The 12,899-nt window shown below is 38.9% G+C and overlaps 2 protein-coding genes across 4 annotated transcripts; both read right to left on the bottom strand.

Annotated features, from left to right (window-relative positions):
- Positions 1-585: 585 nt before the first annotated feature.
- RB195_006654 (uncharacterized protein) lies at positions 586-8,376 on the bottom strand (the record flags this gene model as incomplete). Of its 2 annotated transcripts, XM_064179857.1 has the most annotated exons (20): positions 586-702; positions 1,797-1,868; positions 1,919-1,996; positions 2,095-2,169; positions 2,288-2,387; positions 2,470-2,593; positions 2,662-2,757; positions 2,848-2,974; positions 3,130-3,241; positions 3,327-3,427; positions 3,489-3,657; positions 4,750-4,848; positions 4,999-5,084; positions 5,605-5,730; positions 5,789-5,876; positions 6,303-6,490; positions 6,547-6,699; positions 7,854-7,998; positions 8,051-8,257; positions 8,351-8,376. In XM_064179857.1, the coding sequence occupies 20 exons, from the start codon at positions 8,374-8,376 to the stop codon at positions 586-588; spliced, it is 2,289 nt and encodes a 762-aa protein (XP_064036778.1). The 2 variants fall into 2 exon arrangements, with proteins under 2 accessions (XP_064036778.1, XP_064036779.1); XM_064179858.1 differs by lacking the exon at positions 8,351-8,376 and having other exon boundaries at positions 8,051-8,088.
- Positions 8,377-8,766: 390 nt separating this feature from the next.
- On the bottom strand, positions 8,767-12,608 carry RB195_006653 (uncharacterized protein; the record flags this gene model as incomplete). Of its 2 annotated transcripts, XM_064179855.1 has the most annotated exons (12): positions 8,767-8,877; positions 8,943-9,024; positions 9,304-9,449; positions 9,520-9,626; positions 9,684-9,869; positions 9,932-10,091; positions 10,152-10,214; positions 10,302-10,441; positions 12,028-12,103; positions 12,164-12,325; positions 12,380-12,464; positions 12,562-12,608. In XM_064179855.1, 12 exons carry the CDS (start codon positions 12,606-12,608, stop codon positions 8,767-8,769), a joined length of 1,365 nt encoding a protein of 454 aa, XP_064036776.1. The 2 variants fall into 2 exon arrangements, with proteins under 2 accessions (XP_064036776.1, XP_064036777.1); XM_064179856.1 differs by lacking the exon at positions 12,562-12,608 and having other exon boundaries at positions 12,380-12,463.
- Positions 12,609-12,899: the final 291 nt, after the last annotated feature.

Here is a 12,899-nt window from a genome sequence, read left to right as displayed (position 1 = left end):
TGGATTACAGTAAAACACCACAATTCTTATAGTTGAACTTAAGCGCACGATTTATCAAGGTAAACGAAACGTAAACAAATTGTGAGGTTAATCAGAAAAGAGAAATGAGAATTGTTAGCAATAGTTAGCGGGAGTTTTTTTCTGTACTGAATAATCTTCTTCAGACGGTCGCATAGTATATTAGACGGGGAAACAAAGAAGGTTAAATTCTTAAAACAACCCCTTATAGAATTGCCGTCAATTTCTTAAACTAAAAAACAATTCGAAAGATCATGAGTATCACAACCTACTGTAGTGCGTAAACAGAGGTAAACATTCCCTCAACAAATGTCACAAGAGATATCACGGAAGACTTCTGACTCAGTTTTGAGCAGATAACGATAATGCAGGCACGAAAAAAAAAACAGATGACCATCGAATTTTAAACATAGCTAAGAAAAACGATAAGACGGTATTCAAATAATAGAAGACTAGAACATGAGAGATTATAATGGGCAAGAACACATAATTATTGCGGGAAATCAAATGGATGTCGAGTGAGAAGGAAAAATCAGACCTTTAATAAGTAACGGTGGGTGAATGATGCTACCAAACAACATTATCCCGATATTCCGGTAGAACGGACACTTTTTTTACTGTCTCGTAAGCCAGCATTACCAAACTTGAATACATCGCATTGCTGACCACACGTGGTGCCAAACCCTGCAAAAAGCAAAAGTTGACCCTATGTTTTGTGTCTTCTTTAATTCACTTAGATAGTGAGGTTTTTCGCCGATATAGTTGGGAAAACAGAAGTATGAATGGAGGGAGACCTGATCGTAAATGCATGAAACATGTACTATCTTAGATAAATATAAGGAAAACTAGCTAGTATGAAAATAGCATACTTTGTGGACTAAACAACGACCATTCTACACAGCAAAAAGCGCAAAGTAACATCCCAGAAAAACAGTTTTGTAGAGCTAAACGTTTTCACGCACAGTCACCTTACAAGTATAATGAAGCAAATGAGGTTAATAATGATAACATTAGACGAAAGATAAAGCTTTAGTGAAATATGAGTGTTTTGGTCAGAAGAAAAATGTTGGAGAATGTTCGTGGTTCTTGTTACTCTTCAAAGAAGTGCAACTGTGCAACTATTGTCTGATGCGGTAGAGAAAACTGCGAAGAAACTCCAAGGAGAAAATCTCTACATTGCAAGTTATTTGATCTGTGCAAATTTGTACACTTTTTGCACTATTTTACACTCTCGAAAAGGGCTTCGCACATTTACAGTGTATGAGAACTTTCACTACACAAATAAATATGCAGTCGATGTGATAAATAATAAATGAGGAAGTGGCGTAGAATGGAAGGAAGTATTATAAAGTGGAGCATTTACACGGCGGTTTGGTCAGCGGTAGAACAAGAATGATCTACGATTTCCTTCCCAGCGCAAGAGTAAACAAAATACAGCTAATCGCAACTCAGCTTCGTTACTAATCCAATCGTTCAGTATTTGGGCTATTTCTAGAAACCAGATTCCATTCCTCCAGATTCCATTGTCAGCTTATTATACCACCCGTACACAATTTTCGCAACTTATTGCTAGCACTGTGCATTCACACCGGATCAAAACAATAAGTAATCAAAGAAGGTGAATATTTCCCCCTGGAACTATTTGTTGACAGATCTTTCTTGTTAAATGGACTTACTGCGCCAGAATCCAAAGACTGTTACAGATTTCATTTGTCTTTACAAGCTTCATGCAAACCTCAATCTCGAACACTTCCAAAGGTTTATAGAAAATATCGTACCTTGGTGAGCACTTTGGATCCTTCATATTTCCAAAGCCGTCTGATGGTGTCTGTATAGTTCGTCCGGTGAACCTAGTAGTTCATCGAGATGAAAACGAACAAAAACCGCCTATTTTATCTACCTGTAACCGTATGCGGAGCATTTCCAGAGGATTTGTAACACAAGCTGACGCAATGCCTCCTATAGAACCGGACACAGCCTAGAAGGCAGCGATGATGACAATGATTTTCTCCAAATTTCTCGATCAAAAAAGTCGCACTGTCTTAACAAAGAAAGCAGCTGTTTTGACAACTTTACCTGGTCCAAGAAAAAGTTTCTGTTGTCAACATCAGCAGGTGACATGGGTTTTACACCACGTTGAATCTCAGTAACCTGGAAGTCCAGAGAGTTTTTCTTTTCAAGAAAACTGAGAACTTGAATAAGACAAATGTAGTGACAATGTATGACGAGAAATGACATGAAATGAAAACAAAGAATAGAAAAAACCTACCTTCACCCGTATTTTTCTGAAAACTTCCAACGCATGATAATAAGTTGACCAAAACACCATGGTAGATGGTATATAGAGCATCACAGCAGATAAGAAGCCTCTGGAATAACAAAAAATGTAGAAAGTCGGAAAACCAAAGATCTTATTCCTCATTTGAGTATTACAGGAAACTCGAAACTAACCGATAAAACCCTGATAATCCATCGACTTTGTATACTGCTCGAAGAACTCGAAGACCAAGCGTATATCTACCCTCTAAGCCATCATTTCGCACCGCACTAGCAACGGCCACATTTTTTCTACTTCCTGTAAATCATCTATGTAAATTTTTGGAAAGAAGTTGCAAATGGATGAAATTTTTGAGAAACCAAAACCTCCGAAAGCTTCAGGATTATTGTGAACCATCATGTGCTGAGCAACAATATCCGTCGGTACAAAGACCAGTTGAGCACATGGTGAAGCAATGCCTCCTAAAAAGGAGAACAAGACATACAGTCAAGGTGACAACGCTAAAACTGATCGACAGGCTATGCGTACAAGGATCAAGGGAGGAAGTATACCTGCCAAAGCCGACACAAGCGAATGATTCTTGATACCAACGTGAACTTGAAGCAGATCACGCACTTTCTCATAAGTGGAAGAATAGAGAAATGAGGCAGACAGCTGTGGGAGAGTCATCCAAAATCCCTACGAATATCAACAATTCTATAACTGTACTGTAAACGCAACCAGTCACTGCACGACTAGCGAATATGAGGAGGTGCAATTTACAGAATGTTAATAATTCAGTACAGACGTACTGAACGTAAGAGCCCATGTTTAACAGTAACAGCAGAATTTACCCTGTACAAGGCTCCTACTCCTTCAACCCTTAGAATTTCGGTGAATGCATGACGCATACCGCGATAGACATTATTCTGGCGTTGCAACTGCAAACGACTCTTTACGACAGACCTAGAAAAAAGGTATTTAGAAAATCCTACTTTCTTTTTGGAATCCAAGTACAAATATTACTTGGGACGAACTAAACTTAGCTCACATGGGATAAAGGAAGCATCTTATTGACCAAGAACTAGCGAGAGCAAGCGGATAGAAACGCCATAAATTGAGATGTTCCCACTGAATGACGAGTAGCTTTTCCTAGAAATGTACGACGTCATGATAAAGAACAGCGCCGATAATTAGTCATTTCAAAGCTTACTTTGCAGGCGAAATCAGTCGCCTCCGATGTATCAGAGGACATCACGCGATATTGAGACTCTACCGCGCTCCTTTCCACGAAGAATCGGAACAGGTTGAGGACTTTAACATCAGAGACCGCGTATTTGCAAGCATTTGGCAGCGACTTCTGCCGCTGCTGTTGTGCCGAACTATACTATGGATACTCTTAAAGTACTGTAAAATCCGTTGTCGAAAACTACTAAGTACTTTTCACGTCAATTCATTTTCCGTCACACACAATTACATAGTACGAAAGAGGTGTTGTTCCGAAGTATATCACTATCATTAGGCTATTCAGTAAACAATTTTCCATTCCACGCAATAGAGGATGGACGAGGCACAGATGGAAGAAATGTAGTCCCATTTCCCTCGTTTCTGCAAACTGATCACAACGCATTCGTGAACGCTGCGACCGTTTTGAGAAAGGGAAGCTTCGATCTCTTCTGAAGATTTTGTCTGGATATCTCAATCATGCTCACGTAGAGATGTCTACTGATACTCTAAATCAATGTTCGTAGTAGATACCGAAAAAATGAATGAAATCAATTATTTTCTCCAGTTTCGTTCTAAAGGGAAACTTTGTGAAGAACTAAAGTCCTAGAAAACTGCCACCCGATGCTGATTTTAAGCCTTCGATATCCTTAAACAGAACAGAATGAAAATGTTACGTCGTTTGATAACAAAAACTACATTGAGGACTAGCTAGAGATTTGCACTGGAAGCCAAGCTTCACTAACAGTTTGCACTGCACAAGAAGCACAAGCTAAAGACTTGGTGAACACAAATGTTTGGATACTAGTATTTTTCGTTACCAAACGACTAGAGACTCAACCTGAGGCTAACCCTGAGCAATCAAATTCTGGACTCAATTGTGCATTTCGGGAGTGCTTCCATTTGTAACTATTCTCACCATAAAAGGGGAACACAATGTAGAAATAGATGGTTGAAATTTACAAACCTAACAAACACATAGACAAGCATTAAATCCTGTTTATTGGTAATGATAGTCACATAAATTCAGTCCATACAAAATAATCTCAATAATAAGTCTCAATCCGACAGAAATTACCCACACAAAGTAAAGACTAGAAACATAAGTGAAGATCAAATGGAAAGCTTGAGATAGAAAGAAGCTCGAATCGTTCATCAGTGCGAAATCTACCAATTTAAATTAAGCATTATAAGCATATGAATATTAGAAATTGAATTATGGCATACTATCATAGAAATAGGTCAGCTACCACTTGACCATATCCTTGTATTCCGGTAGAACACAGAAACGCTTCACAATTTCATAGCCAACCATTACAATACACGAGTATATCGAGTTGCTTATTAGCCTTAAAAGTAAATGGTTCATATGAATTCAACTAGAACGCGGGGAAATACAAAATGAAGAAAATCTATCGTAAAGAATGAATCGGAAAGAAGTCAGGTCAAATACAATACTGCTGCTTTCGTCCACATCGTGACTTTAGAGAATTACTTACCTTGGGGTTAAACCTTTTGTGAATATGTGATGCTGTTCGTTCCTAATCATACGAGCTAACGTATCTCTATAGCTGGTCCGATGAACCTAAAACATCTTTTAGATCCAAATGGGGAACATTTACTATGAAATTGTTTGGCAACGCAGTTGTGGGAATTGTTGCTGTAGTGTAAATGTAGCAGCCATCACTGTCACTGACCCCAGTATTTACAGAAGCGCTGTGGTTAGAAACTAACTAGTTGTCTACCACCTCTCAATTAAGAAAGTGATCCTTTGAAAATTCCAAGTGCTCGTAAGTAATTCTAGTGCGCGACTCAAGTACGAAGTCGGTTTAAAAATTATTTGTCGCTTTTAGCTTGCAACACCTTAGTGAGATAGCACTCTTGGATATCGATTCTCACTCTGAATCATTTTCGAGTGTTAGCGCTCTTTCTTGGCAATTTTCTTCGAGCCGTTCCTACCAAAAAGTGCTACACTGACGAAGATCGCTGGTGACGGTAAAAAAGTTGACGAATTCATATGAGTTTTTGATGTAACGGCCCTTATTCGGGGATGTGTTTTTTCACAAGATTGTGAGAAAATTCAAAGACTGCAGATCTACGCCAACCTGCAGTCTAATGCGAAACATTTCCATTGGGTTTGTGCATATAGTAGAACAGACACCACCGAGTGTAGCAGCGACTGCTTGGTCTAAGAGAAGTAATCCCGTCCGATCGACACGGCCTTTTCGCATCTTAACAAAAGACAATCTAATGACTAGGAAAAGGACGACTGTTAGATAGTTGAATTACCCAATTGCAGAAATCCTGAACCCAATAATACACTGGCCAAAAGACTAAACACGTCGGTACGTACACGAGAGCAGAAGCAAAAAATCCACTACAAAGTGAAGATATATGCAACCTCAGCAATTTTAAATAATGAGTAAGCATGAGTTTTGGTTTGTTGCTCCAAATTGGATAGGAAAACAAGAATACTATACAATGAGGAAGAAAGGTAGCCGAAGTGTGCAATAGTAGGTGGAAAAAACAGATCATGACATCAATACGATCCAGCCCACAATTCTTCGAAATGATGCACTGAGTGCCATTGGAACTGTGTGAATACGAGCATTTTCAAAAATGAAAAATCATTGAGAATTATTTGGAATTTATTGCAAACGAAAGTAAAAAATGTCAAAATAGGTTGAAATTGCTAGATTAATGAAAGGACTTCTTGAGAGACTCAAAGGAGATGGTGGGAAATGTCACCTACAACCTCAATGCTAGATTTATACGCCATAAAGTTTCCTAAGATTATGCCTACCGATAAAATCCCTTCAATCCATCAACTTTATAGATAGCTCTCAGAAACCGCAGCCCAAGAGTAAGTCGAGGGTTCTTTTCATTGCGAACATATTCGATCACTGCTTTATCATTGCCAGAAATAAACTTGTCGGCTTTGTAGTAAACCATCATGTACTGAGCAATAATATCAGTTGGAACGAATATGGACTGAAAAGAAAGCTTCTCCATAAATTCACGGGGAATTTAAAAAGTGTGACAGCTACCTGAGATGCCAAACTGGCGGCCCCACCAGCCAAACTGGATATCCCAGCAACCGAATTCACACCGAGGTCTTGATTGAGAACAGCGCGCAACTTCTCGTAGACAGTCGTGTAAATAAACGATGTACCAATCTGTGGTACAGTCACCCAGAAACCCTTAAAAACGGATTCTATGGTTAAAATAATTTGAAAAATCTTATCATGTTGGAAGATGATGTTCGTCGATTGTGATTTGCTGCAAATGAAGTGCGACAATAATCAGCTGGTAACATTGAAAAGGAGAAAAGAACAACCATAAATATGCCTGGAACTACTGCTAGATGTCACAGAACATTACTAGTGCTACCGTTACATTAAAAACAATAAATAAAAAAGAACTATGGATGGATGTAAAAAAAAATCACGGTAGTTCCAAATTATTACCGAAATGCATTTCTTGCATATTTAGCAGTAAGTGGGTGTGCGTGCTATCAACACTCGCACATTCTTTTGAACGAAATGTAATGATGTTTTCAATACTGCACAGTTCCTTTTTTTTAATTTCTTGTCAACAAATGTCGAAAATCATGTCCAAGGCGATGAGGTATTTGACGCATAATGAAGTTTCAAACGAAACCTCTCTTTTAACGTTTCAGCTCCGAAATGGAGGCCAAAAATCATACGTTTAGAAAAGTTTCCACCACTAAGCTAAAACTAAACTACTGATAGAAATACAAAGCACAAATGAAGCCAAATTCCAAAAAAAAAAAGGATGTTTGACTGCAGAAGTATAAGGTCGTCTGTTCTACGTAAAGCATTCATTCTATGATTGATTTTATAAGAACGCTGACGGAAGCGAGACAAAGCAGAAAGGTTATGTCACTACCAGGTCTCTTTCATTCCCACATTATCAAATTGTATTTGTTGTGTCACGTTCTTGAGGGCATAGTGAATAGTACAAGTGATATTTGGAAAACATTTGTGTTCTCTTCACGTTGGTGGTTGATAAGATCGACAGAGTTCACACAACTTAAAAGAATAATGATAATATGTACGATTGGAAGGATAAGGTGCACGACGTTTATCAATGCCTATGCGGATGCGCCTACGCGTTCGACTTTTATCGTTTGAGGTTTATGAACGCGTGTTTATGAACGATAAAAACTGGGGCGGATTCGAACCTCCGATCGAGTGCAACCACATCAGAACCCCTTACCGGCCGCGCTACACCGCCCCTAAGGTACGATAATTGTAATATAATAAATGGATAAAAAGAGCAAACATAACTACATCATTGTGATGGGAACAATGGCATGGAATCGAAAAGGCACCCTGTATAGACCACGAATTCCTTCACTTTTGGATATACTAACGAACGCTTCCAGGGTGTTCCTGTAGACTGTGTGTTGCTTCTGGAGCTGCAGTCGACTTCTCAACACAGCAAGTGGATACAATACGGTACGCACAGCCCAAGTACTGTAAAACAGGTCGTTATTCCACGCAATGCCGAAAGCCAATGCAAACCTGCCTGGTCAATGCAGTTGGATAAAAAATTGACAAATCCATATGATCCCACTCGATAACCTTGAGCACACCTTGGTTGGACCGACCAGCCACAATAAGTAACTCATCGTCGCCAGGAGGTAGAGGAAATCGTGGTCGTATTTCCACCTCACGACCATGAGGGAGAGGTTCGAAAGGAAGCGACATCCACTTCAGAAAAAGCTGGCGCCCGCTGAACTAATCATTTACAGCAAAATCTAAAGTGGTGGAGAAGGCACTCACCCCTAACCGACCGGAAGAAAAGGGAGAAAGAAGATGTTCTTACCATGAGAGGACACTGTTTTCCAACATCACTATCAGCGTATGATAACAACTTTCCCTCGAACTACATATGGAAAGGAAAGAGAATGCCTCAATGACAATTCATGTACGATTATTAGAAAAAGGCGAATCTGTCATTAATTTTTAATATTCAAAGCGAATAAATTATACACACAATACCAACTCAGACCATGAAGGAACACTTCAAATCATGCACAGTTCTGGACAAAAATAGCAGACCAGAGATTTACCAAATCGGTTCATGCTTGCAAAATTGGTTGGATCAAAAATGGATATCAATTCGTGGATTGAGAAAGAGACCGACAACATTGTCGGTATTTTCTTACGTTCACAAACAAAGTCTTCGATAAGGCTTGTGGCTGCAGAAGGAAGCGCCAAGAGGATAAAGAACAACAGAAATCAAGCATAATAATTGAGGCTTGCTTTCTTTTTTGCTTGGACTTCTAAAATAGCGTCCATGAAGTCTTCATGAACAACTTCAGTTGCGTCACGCCGCAGAGCGATCATACCCTAGAACAGCTCGATTTTCAAGAGGAAGAGAAATACGCAATGTCACGAGGAACCTAAAAACTCACCGCTTCCACACAGACTGCTTTACACTGAGCTCCATTGAAATCATCAGTGCATCGCGCCAACTCTTCAAAATTTACGTCTTTACTGAAAACATATGTCAATAAGAAAAATTGTTACATCAACCTAAAAAGATCGATAAATATGATCTCCACACTAAACCGATACAATTTGATATGGAAAATATCAGTCTGCAAAAAAATGCGGAGAGAATTGAGATAGTACAAATATATTTGCTTTGCCTATCAGTTTACAACTCTTTATATTTCTTAGGTTGATAGGCGAAGTGATTAAAAAAATTAGTAAAAAGCAGGTGACTGACGTACAAGAGACCTACAGAATAGAGACAAAACAAATCAAACTCACTTGACGTTCATCTTTCTGGAATGAATCTGCATGATACGAGCTCGTGCATCCTCGTTTGGATGTGGAAGCTCAATTTTTCTGTCTAGTCGACCGGATCTTAACAATGCAGGATCAAGAACGTCGATCCTATTCGTCGCAGCAATTACCTGAAGCAAACGGATGAGAAAGCCACATAGTGATGTACTTCAAAAAACAAATAATGGTAAATCGTTGTACCTTAATTTCATCGTTGGGTTGGAAGCCGTCAAGTTGATTAAGCAGCTCAAGCATAGTACGTTGCACTTCACGATCACCAGCTTTTTCCGAGTCAAAGCGCTTTGTTCCTAAATCATACAACGAAACTCTAGAGTCGAAAGAGTGAGCAAATGATAAAAATGTACCAATAGCGTCCAGCTCATCAATAAATATAATAGCAGGAGCCTTTTCTTTTGCGAGCGCGAATGCATCACGAACAAGTTTTGCTCCATCTCCGATAAACATTTGCACTAGCTGAGGACCAGCAAGTTTAAGAAAAGTCGACTTCGTTTGTGCAGCAACAGCACGAGCCATCATAGTTTTACCAGTCCCTAAAAAACCTGAACAATTAGAAAGGAAGCAGAAAAATAACAACAGAAAGGTCCCAACAAACCTGGAGGGCCATACATCAGCACCCCTTTTGGTGGATGGATTCCAAGATTGACAAATCGATCTTTGTGTGTCATAGGGAGAACTACAGCTTCAATAAGCTCTTGTATTTGCTTGTCACAGCCGCCAATATCTGAGTATTGCTCGGATGGCCGCTCGTCCACCTGAACTAAGTTCATGTCAACTAAAATTATTATGACAGCAGAATAACAGAAAACCAGAACCTCCATAGCTTTAACACGAGAGTCATATTCAGCTGGGAGTTTCTCCAAAATCAAGTACGAATCCTAGAAGAACAGCGATGTAGGACGATGCAAAGGCTGGTACTGATATGTCGCAATGTACAGAAGTCATACAAATGTTGCTTCACTTACCTTGTTCACACCCACAAGATCTCCTGGTTTTAGTTCAGACGGTTCAACTAGGCCGACCACAGGAAGGAAATAAGTTGCTCTGGTTGATGTTTTTATGACAGCGCATTTCGTCTTGTGCGCGTCCAAATCGATGTTTGCACCTAAAGACGTCAATAACTACCTGACAATAGTAGGCGGGAGTAAAGCTCCGACAAAGATCCTACTTTACAACCAGTCGTGAAAAATATCAAGATGCTATAAGGAATCATTTTACTACCAAACTGAGGAAACTTGCGCATTCGAAGTATAAACAAGCACAGCTATTTTCCTGCGAATATCAGATGGATATGGAATTGTGTCCGACTTTGTTCCGACCGCAAATAAAGAAGAAAAAAAGTGGTGATTGAAGGAAACTGATAAGTAGAGAAACAGGCACGTCTTGATGTTGCAATTATGCACTTTCCAGAATACATGGAATCACACTGTGGCTCGTGACGTGATGAAATTCGGAGAGTTCAAAGCAGGAAATAACGCAAACGTCAGGCAATACTTCAAATGCTCATGCTGCTGCTACTTCAATGCTCAAATAAACGTTAAAATGACATGGAAAAGAAAAATACCTACTGGTACTGGATCATTCAACAGTTTCTTTTTCTTGGAAATAACGGAACGATTACAACAAACTGAACAGTTAAGTTTCACTACAGCCTTGACCTTGCGGGAGAAAGTATATTTTTTGTGTAAGTCACACACCATACTCTGAAAATGCAACTGCATCTTAGGGGCAGATGTCGCGACGAAATGCTAACAGGCTAGATCAGCTGATTTCTTCATGTCAAAATACATATTAGCTGTAATGCCCTCATTTTGGATATGAGGTGAAGATAGGCAACTACGCACAAAAAATTACTACATACTCCGCAAAAAATGAGCCAGCACTAGGTTTGTTATGAAATCTACAATCACATCTAACAGGAATAAAAACCGGTATTGAACGACTTCCCTTGGGGTACTGAGCTCCTTATTAATTCTACTACCGGCACTATTTAAAGAGAAGTTAAAGTTGAAAACAACGACCAAGTAATCAGTTTAATGTCAAGATGTGAAGAATAGAAAATAGAAAATCAATTTACATAAAGGTACCAAAACAAATATACTTTGAAAAACTCGCAAAAAGGAAAAGAAGTCTAGAAGCAAGATTGAGATGAATAACCAACAAAAAAAAAGAGATTAAAGAGAAGTGGTTAGAAATAAATGAAATGCGAAAAGGCGTACTATGATACACCCTACTTTTCGCTTAAAAGACATATAAAGTGTTTTTTAATAACATGGAAAGCCTAATAAACCACAGAACCTTAACTGATAACACTTCAATGACAAAGTGCAGTGAACTATAAACATATAGATTACTGTATCAAGCGAACTTAACTACTATTGTTACTGTTATTATTATTGTCATTACTTGACTTGCCACACACTCATATACATAGGTTAGCAGAATTCGGACACAGAGATAGAACTTCATTTTGCTTCTGCCTTTTTTAATGGGCATTCTTGCACTCTGGAATCTTGAATCACACTACTTACGACACATGTCAGGGTTGAACATGAATCAGTAAGTCATAGTCAATGGTGTGAAGAAAAAAAGTGAACAAAACAAGATGAAGAACATTTATAGAGAGGAGTAGAATGAAACGATGGTAGTGAAATATAATACAGAAAACACCCATGAATCATTACAAAGTACCTTCTTCTTCTTGGTTGTCTTCCAAATCCAGAAGTTCCACGACATTTGATACCAGGTAGGGTAAAGTCTTATTTACCTAAAAATTGAGCAGTGAAGAATGGAAACAATGAGGTGAGGGTCAACTACAGAATGTCACCTTTATCCGCTCATTGTTTTCTTTGATGCGCTCTTTTAGGGTTGAAACAGAATGATTAATTCGCTGCACTTCACTTCTCATAATGCGGATTTCGTTATCCAGTAAATGTGTTCTACTCTTTAGGTCCTCAGGAGCCATACGAAGGATTTCTTCATCGAGGGCCTAGACAAAAAAAAACAACTGTACTATAACAGTGACAGGAATATAATGGCTTACTTCCTCCACTTCCATTTTCTCTGTCGGAGCAGCACCAGTAGTTGTATCACCTTTTGCAGATGCAGCTTTTTGTGGAGTAGCCATTCTAAACAACAATAAAAAAAAGAATCCCCACTGTGGGCAAGAACATGAATGTAACGCCGAATTGACACTGTTTCTCAAAGGTTGCGCATCAAATTCACCGATCCAGAAATACGTCTCTCAAGTCATGGTTAGCTAAATCGCTCATGCACAGATGTAAACCAGAACTCTAGATGCTTAGTGTTTTTGAACCAATATTGGAGTGCAATCGATTTCAACAGATATGGAGGCATTGTAACACTAGCAACTGCACACGTTATCCCCAATGAAATGCTATGCATTGTGGATAAGCCATGAGTGCTTCCTCGAAGTAGCAACACTTGATATTTTAGATAAGATTTTACTCCAAAAACCTATATAATGGCATAGACCCACTGTGTTCGCTGCGATTTCTTGCACATTGATTTTTGAAATAATTGTCGTTTCTTCATTTAAAAAA

Source organism: Necator americanus, chromosome I (genome assembly GCF_031761385.1).
Source record: "Necator americanus strain Aroian chromosome I, whole genome shotgun sequence".
Lineage (NCBI taxonomy): Eukaryota > Metazoa > Nematoda > Chromadorea > Rhabditida > Ancylostomatidae > Necator > Necator americanus.
Note: the sequence above shows the minus strand (reverse complement) of the source record. Positions and strands in the feature narration are given on the sequence as shown.